Source organism: Rhamphochromis sp. 'chilingali', assembly GCF_963969265.1.
Source record: "Rhamphochromis sp. 'chilingali' genome assembly, chromosome: 17".
In the NCBI taxonomy this organism is placed as follows: domain Eukaryota; kingdom Metazoa; phylum Chordata; class Actinopteri; order Cichliformes; family Cichlidae; genus Rhamphochromis; species Rhamphochromis sp. 'chilingali'.
Window position 1 is genome coordinate 29,265,627 of NC_137944.1, and position 8,307 is coordinate 29,273,933.

Consider the following 8,307-nt stretch of genomic DNA (forward strand, 5'->3'; position numbering starts at 1 on the left):
AACAGCAGAGGGTCTAACCAGCCATCCCAATTGCGTTTGTCCTCGTGAATGAATTTATGAATCATGGACTTTAAATTCTGATTCAGCTGCTCCAACAGCCCATCCTCTGTGGTCTTCTGCCCGCTTTACCATGATATCCAGGCCAGATGGTGGCAGTGGACCCATTCCGGTGTCTGCCAGGAGCCCTTCCACAAGCACTGCCATATCCAGCAGACGAGCTTCTCACTCTGTGGGACCGGGCTGCAGCCACCTGGCCACTGTGTTGTGCAGCTGCCTGGTGTAGGCAAAGGGCAGATCCTCTGACCCCATCCAATCTCCCTGGAAATTGCGGCAGTGGTCCGCTGGGGACACCCCCAGCCGTCTTAAACACCGGCCCTTGCTGTTGCCGGGAGGTTGAAGGCCACCACCATGAAACCAACCAATTTACATTAAGTCAACCAATTCTGCATAAAAGAGTGGTCAAATATCAAACCACAATTATGACAGAAGGCTGGTGATGTTGCTCTTTTAGCACATAATACATGAATAAGAAAATCAGACACAGAATAATTATTAAAATGTATTTCATTATAAACAGTGTATATAGTATTTTTTTCATTAAACATTTCTGGATGTCTTTAAATGTTTGCAGCATATCGTCTGCTCATACTGTTGTTCCTGAACTGAAATTTAACCACACAGAATCAAAGCCGGTTTCTCACAAATACTTCTTTGTGGTACTTTGCAGGAATTATCAAACCAATACATTGGCCCCATCCCCACACAGTCGTCTCCATCGGGATCTTCTCCACTCAAATCATCTGCCTCTTGATCCTTCCAAAATGTCAACCTAAGGGATGAAGAACAAAAAGAGCAGTCACAGTAAAACGGGGTCACCCAAATGTCGCTAATAGATTGTCTGATTGTTGGATATCTTAGTGTCTTTTCCTTACACTATAAAGCACCTTTAAGGTGACTGTTATTGTGAATCTATCTATCTATCTATCTATCTATCTATCTATCTATCTATCTGAAATGTAATATATAATATAATGTAATTGGATTGAATCAAACCTTTCGTTCAGTGGTGAGCCGTCCACCCACAACCATTTGCCCTCTTCTGCTGAGCCTGTCAGGCCGATCCAGAAAAGGTCGTCATATCCCGTCGTTTTTTGTTGAACATTTTTCCCCAAGAAACTCTAAATGAAAAAAAATGATTCAATTATTTTGTAAAACTTTCTGTTCTGGGATGACGAAACATGAGGGTGAGAACATGAACCTGCAGCAGTGTTTAATACCTGCTCCTCGCTGCTGTCTATCTTAACCAGGTCTCCTCCTTTAGTGCTACATTCAGTTTTGCTCTGATCCCAGGATGATTTTCTTGTGGAGAAATAATAGCACTTTCCTCTGTGTTGCTCCCAGCCATCTTCACATTTGTAATATGGTTCAACTTTGAAGAAATTACATCAAAGACAGGCAGGTGGAAGAAATCATGTTTATGGTTGTAAGTATGAAAATATTTCCTGCTTAGGATGTTGTGAAAAAAAAAACAATGAGCAAAGTTTAATAATACTAATATTTTGTGTTAGTGATTAAATTCCAGAGGTCACAAACAAACAAAGGTTTAGTACAATAAGCAGGAGTCTCATATTCTTACCTGTGACATCAGTTTTTACAGTTACCTGCTTCAGTTCAAGGTTTCTGAGCATTTCCCTGGTTTTCAACAGCTCAAACACTTATAAAAAAATACAAAAAAGAAAAAATGCAAATCAGTCAGTAACATTTTTGGTTTCATTTGCATTTAAGTTGCAGAGTCTATAGCCAAGGAGAAGATCTTTGTTACTAGAACTTCTCTTATGTCAGTAAATTTGTCCCAATTTTGATCACATTTGAGGAGGTTTTGGTAGCATGCAGGTAAAAAATATATCTATATAAACAGAGAGTAGAGTAACATGGCTACTGAACTGAACGCACAGCACAACCATTTAAAAACTGTTTCATGAACTGTATAGTAAAATGATGATTATTTCTAATTAAATATAGTTGTTATATATATGTAGTATACTGAAAAGTCATATATTTAATTTGTTTAAAAACAAATGTCAGATATTCTTCTTCCACTGACGGTGACAGCACACTAAGACTCATAAAGAAGAATATCTGAGCTGCAGTTTAATTATGATTTTTAATTTATAGGTTACAAATAAAAATAATCAATTACATATATTTAACATATGAATTACAAAAAAACCCATTGTGTTAAAATGCATAGTTCCACCTCAGAGTAAAACACATTTATGAATGACTTTCCCATACATCCAATTTATTAATGATGTTATAACTCAAAATTATGTAATGTTATGGATTTATTAACCTTAAATAAATAAATAATTAACTGTAATAAAGTGCACGTGTTGGTTAAGATGCAGGTGATTAAGCAGGTGATTGTATAGCTCACTGGACTTTAACAGCTAAATTACTGTTAAAATTTATTTTCTTTTCAATTAAAATTCTGGAAAATTTGTCCTGAAGCCTGGATTTTAAAATAAAAGGATTAAATATGATGCAGATTAATTAAAAAGTCACAAGTTAAGGTTTTCTTCACAATTTTATAGTAAACATTCTGATAATCAATTTACAGTAGATCAGACACTTATCAGTAAAGCTACATGAATAGAACTACAAACTCACAGAGATAAATTACCACGAGAGCCGATACCAGGAGAACACAGACAACCAGCACGGCCACTCTGAGCTTTAACGCATTGTTTGATTTTGCATGTTGGGAGTGAAGAGCTTCACCTGATTCAGAGGAGACAGAAAGTGAACACACAAGTACGTAAACATTTAATAAATAGTGCTAACTGTAGTGCAGTTGAGGAATGCTGTAAAGATATGTGTTTGTGTTTGTCTTGTTTAAAATGATTTTTTTTAAACAGGTGAGAATCAGAGCTGGATTAGACCAATGAGAAACATGACACAGTTTATGTTACATAACAATATGGTTGACTTTCTTATTCTTTTTCTTCATAAATGAGGTTTTTATATTTTTCTGTGATAAAACCCAGAATACAGACTTAAGATATTTCACCTAAAAGAGTATTGTTTAATTTCAGAACACGTTGTTCTATGAAAACAGCATTGTTCATAAAAAGTGTAGATTTTCTCCTCCCTGTTGATTTACCACCCCATTAATGTTCTTACCTTCTATGTATTTCTGTGGACGGCTCATCATGCTGAGGCTTCAAGCTCCCGACTTCAGAGTTAGTCCACCTGTGTCTGAATCACAATAACAAAACAGCAAACTGGTGCTAATCATTTAATCAATTCCTTCAATATCTATAGAAAATTAAGCATCAAGCTTCACCTCTGCGACCCTCACCTCAGGCTTTTCAAAAAGAAATGAAGCACAACACCTTTCACAGCTCTCTGTTAAAAAAAAACAAACTTCCTGGTGACTTTAAAGGATGGGGAGGAGGGTCTATCTACAGCGCAGCTCATCTATTTCAAGACAAATTCAAAATTGTATCAGTGGTATTCACCCATCTTTTATTTTTCTATAAAGAAAGAAAAAAACTGAAACACAAAACAAAGCTGTTGGTCAGTCTTGACTAACTCTGTAAAATCACTGTTGGTTCTCATCAACTTTGTTACCTGTGATCTCATCATTAACCCCTGATGGTTTCATTTAATTTCACTTGAAAATATATAAAGTGAAACAGGAGAGTAGTTTCTGTATGTTTAACAATAAGAGTACATTTTATGGCTGTTGTTGAAAACATGTTTCTGTCTTTCTTGTTTAGCACTATACACACATTTAATATATTCCTAACATACTGTAGCGTTGTGCAGCTGCAAGGACATTAACCCTTGTGTCATACTAGGGTTGTGTTTTTCAAGTATTACAATTTTTCTCACATTATCGCATAGAAGTTTCTCACAACACCAAATGTGAGAACCACAGCCACAGGAAACAAGACCTTTTATAGATAAAGACCAAATGTGAAAATATCACCTAATCTAACAGGTGGTTCCTCCTTTTTTTTCCTTTCTTCTTTTTTGGGTTAAATATTATCACATTCACTGCTATGTCGAAAAATTGAATGTGGCTTTAAGTTTTAGGTTCAGGTGTTGTTTTATTCCTGCATTAATTTAACACCACACTGATATTCATACCTTATGTGTAGCTCTGCAGACGGCTCATCATGCAGATGTGATATCATGAAAATATTTATTCTGCAAGTATTCATGTTTTGAGCTTTAAAAAAAATGGCAGAAAAACATCCTTCTGTGGTATTTTTTGGATATTTCATGAAAGTCTAGTAGACAGTCTCTTTAAAAAAAACATTTATTTAGTAAATAATTTAATAAATAAATGTTTTTACTGTTTTCTAATAAATTAACTTCCTGTTAAATGTAATAGGATGAGGATTTTTCAGTAACAGTTTTATTTTCTTTCATTTAAAACGATGAAACAAATTATTTTCAGTATCACTGAGCTCACCTAAGCTATGCTAGTCCCATATTTAGTTAGTCTGATTTCATACAGATGAGATCTCAAATGCTGGTTTGCTTAAATAACTTGCTCATCTGTGCTATCTGTGTATCTTTTTGGGGGAGTTTTGAATGTTTTATTAATCTGCGTTTGTCCCTTATTTTTTTTTAAATAGATGTATGTTTTTCATTATTATTATTTTAGACATGCCACATCTTTAATTTCAATAGACTCAGGGCAGGAAAAAATTATCACAGTGTTCACCATAATTTCTCAAACTGCACATCTACAGCTCACAGTTGTATCCATGACTTTTCTGGAAGTTTGCATACACAATTTACAAATATTGTTCAGAATTATTTTATTTATTTTTATTAAGCAGTTTTGGAAGGAAGGTTTAAATGCACTACTCAACTTATTTTACAGTTTGAACTGACTTTTAGACACATACAGATTTATGATGTCCAATTACTGCTGATTTACCACAAATACTTCCTTTTTCAGACTTTATAATTTTGCAAAAAGCATTTTTTCCAGACATGGGGTTGAAGTGACTACTCAAATCTGAATGAAGCTCCCTCTTCTTCAGGTTCCTGTTGATTTATCACCACATTAATGTTCGTACCTTGTATGAAGCTCTGTGGATGGCTCATATTGCAGAAGCTTCAATATCCTGACTTCGAAGGTAATCCAGATGTTTCTGCACCACAAAACATTTATTCTGTAAACATTCATGTTTAAATTACGCTTTGACAAACAGCAGAAAAAATATCTTTGCATTATTTAAAAGAGATTCCTCAAAAGTCTTCATCATCACTTCATTTTAAATAGCAGTCTTATTTTTTATTTTATTTAACATTTGCTGCCAAACTGCTGTGAAAGCTCAAGGCATGAGCTCCACTAGACCCCTGAAATTTTGCTGTGGTCTCTGTCACCAAGATGGTAACAACAGCTAAATTGGGAGGCGGAGCCTCCATGCATTGGACTTAATGGTCCAGCACATCCAACAAATGCTTGATTAAATTGAGATCTGGGGAATTCGGAGGCCACGTCCACCTCAAATTCATTTTTGTGCTTTTAAAATCTTTGCTGAACTATTTTGGCTTTATATCAGGGCACATTATCCTGTAGAAAGAAGTCACAGAAGTTTCATTAAAGAGTGTACATGGTCTGCAGCTGTACTTAGGTAGGTGGTATGTGTCACAGTAACACCCACATGGATGGCGGGAGCCACGGTGTCCCAGTAGATCAAAGCATCACACTGCCTCTGCTGGTTTGCATTCTTCCCATAGTGAATCCTGGTGCCACATGTTCCCCAGGTAAGCGATGCACTTGATGTAAAAGAAAATGTGGTTCATCATTCACCTTTTTCCAGTGCTCTGTGGTCCAGTTTTGAAGCTCACATACCCATTGTTGGTGCTTTAAGTGGATAGCGATCAGCATGGGTACCCTGACTGGTCTGTGACTATCCAGATCCAAACAAAACAAACTGCAATGCACTCTGTATTCTGACACCTTAGTATCGGAACCAGCATGCAACCTACAAGAGCTGCAGTTTGGAGATGTAGTCATCTAGCCATCTTGCCCATTTTTCCTGCTTCTAAATGCATTTTGTCATGTGTCAGTTGACCACCTGTCTGGTCATAACATTATGCCTGATCAGTGCACATTCCCTTTAAACATGGACACAACATCCTTCAACATATTTATCCTCGTTTGACGTATGTATCCTCATGAGCCAAATGGTCGACTTACTCACATGAAACAAAAACTGAGTATCTTCCTTCTTCCTGGGCACACTGGTCTCTGCATAAAGGTCTCAACAGGAAAAACACAATCAACAAAAACCCTGATCCTCCCACACAGAACCTTAAGTTTTAAAACATGCATGACAGAATAGTTTCCCTGATTGCAAAAAACAAGAGAATACACCCTCATCCCATTCCGTACCAGTTCTAAAGCAGTAGGTATGCCACATTGTCTTAAGAGTTTGGTGGAAGTACTCTAGTGCCTCCTGGCTTTCTGGATGATATGCACTAAAGACTTGATGCTTCACAGCCAGGAGCTTCAGTATCTAATCAAATACTTCAGACATAAAGTCAGTACCTTGGTCTGTTTGAGTAATCTTGGGCAAACCAAAAGTGGGACCAAATGTTTACTATTATATATAGAAAGATTGTTACTGTAATCTATTGTTTTTTTTTCTAGGAAACATGGAATGTGGGATGAATCTTCATACAAGGAGACCACTTAAATGAACAGCTGCAGGATTGTCAATTTTCCCAATGTCATTTGTGCCAATGAATCTTTGACCTAGTTTCATAGAAAGAAATTTCCAAACTTTCTGACCCAAACTATTCTGTGAGGCCGGAGACTTCAGCTGATCAGCCAAACTCCAATTCTTCTCAGATGTTTGGAGATGTTTGGTTTGTCTACAAAAATGGCAGCAACGTCAGACATGATGCTGGATGGAGATACAGCCACTTCTCTTTCTATTACAGGGGATAATGCTGGTTGATAATCCAGAAAGGCCTCAAAGGATGGTAGTCTGGTTGCGGATGAAGTGAGTGTTTTGTGTGCATACTTTATCCATGGGAGCGGTGAACTTCAGGAAGCAGGATTAGTGGAAACAACGCAGCAGAAAGCACCTCAAGTTTTTGATTGACCTTCTGAGTTTGACCCTTAGACTCTGAGTGAAATGCAAAAGCCAGACTGACTTTTCCTTCCAAAGCCCCAAGAAAAACCTTATTTGCAATATAAACTGGGGTCGAAGACTGGAGTCTATGTCTAAAGGAATATCATGGAGCTAGAAAACACGTTTAATCATTAGTAGCGCTGTAACGACTAGTCGAATAATTTGAATAATTATTCCTTTAAAGCACGGCAAATGTGTTAAACGATGTAAACACGAGTGCTTCATCCACATTTGCGACCAAAAACAGACGTGCAATGCAAACGTGTGAATAAAAAGTCTGACAACAACAAGCCCACACAGCCTGCACATTTAAACAGAAACACTGATAACACAACGATGATGAGTTATGGCAGTAACGATGACGCTGGCACAGCTGAACGTGGAGCCGGAGTCTGTTTACACACCGTGAAGAGCAAAGAGGCGGACCCTTACCGAGACGCTGAGCTCAGGCTGAGTGAAAGAAAACGTGTTTTTAGCGTCCAAAACAGCAGCGCTGTTCCTGTAATCATCATTTAAATCTTTACTGACAAAACCCGAGCGTGAGTCCTCCATCAAAGCGCCTGATCAACACACTCCGACGCAAAGAAAAGCGAACTTTGCAGCTGCTCCATTCACCGCCGTTTGTTTTATATAGAGAAAAATCTGCAGCAAGTCTCCCGAAGTTGTATTAAAATATGCAGGTGAACTGTTAACTGATACGAGACTGGTTAAATTATACAGCTCGCTAAAGGCTGAGGCAGCCGTCCTATTTTACATGGAAGTGATACCTGCAGCAAACAGGGGTGAGTCTAAAGGGGGGCATGGGGTGTACTAGGCCATATTAACTTCAAGGGTTTTGTAACATGTTTTGAATTGAATGTGAAATAATAAAATAATATAAAGTATTTTATTAATTAAATTGCATTAATATTTTAAAGTATAAAAATAAAAGCTTTTTTCACAAGCCAGTAAAAATGTAAATGGGCCATTAAAACTCTGAGCCACTGACCTGAAGGCTGTTAAGTTGGACACTGAATTATTATTAATATTAATTAATGTCTGCACCATTATAACATCTTTTTTTTTTTTTAGCAGCATAAAAACCTCCTATCAATATCAGAAAGCCTTCCAAGAAGACAGAGTTAGTTTAGGTTGCTTA

General features: G+C 37.1%; 1 protein-coding gene across 1 annotated transcript; it reads right to left on the reverse strand.

The window, feature by feature from the left end:
• Positions 1-613: 613 nt before the first annotated feature.
• Positions 614-5,878, reverse strand: LOC308384583 (CD209 antigen-like protein A). The gene is made up of 9 exons (XM_080863121.1): positions 5,691-5,878; positions 5,100-5,174; positions 3,362-3,480; positions 3,184-3,258; positions 2,671-2,781; positions 1,637-1,714; positions 1,278-1,429; positions 1,054-1,178; positions 614-829 (listed from the first exon to the last, which is right to left on the reverse strand). Exons 4-9 carry the CDS (start codon positions 3,212-3,214, stop codon positions 670-672), a joined length of 657 nt encoding a protein of 218 aa, XP_080719247.1. The 5' UTR covers positions 3,215-3,258; positions 3,362-3,480; positions 5,100-5,174; positions 5,691-5,878; the 3' UTR covers positions 614-669.
• Between the last annotated feature and the right edge of the window lie 2,429 nt (positions 5,879-8,307).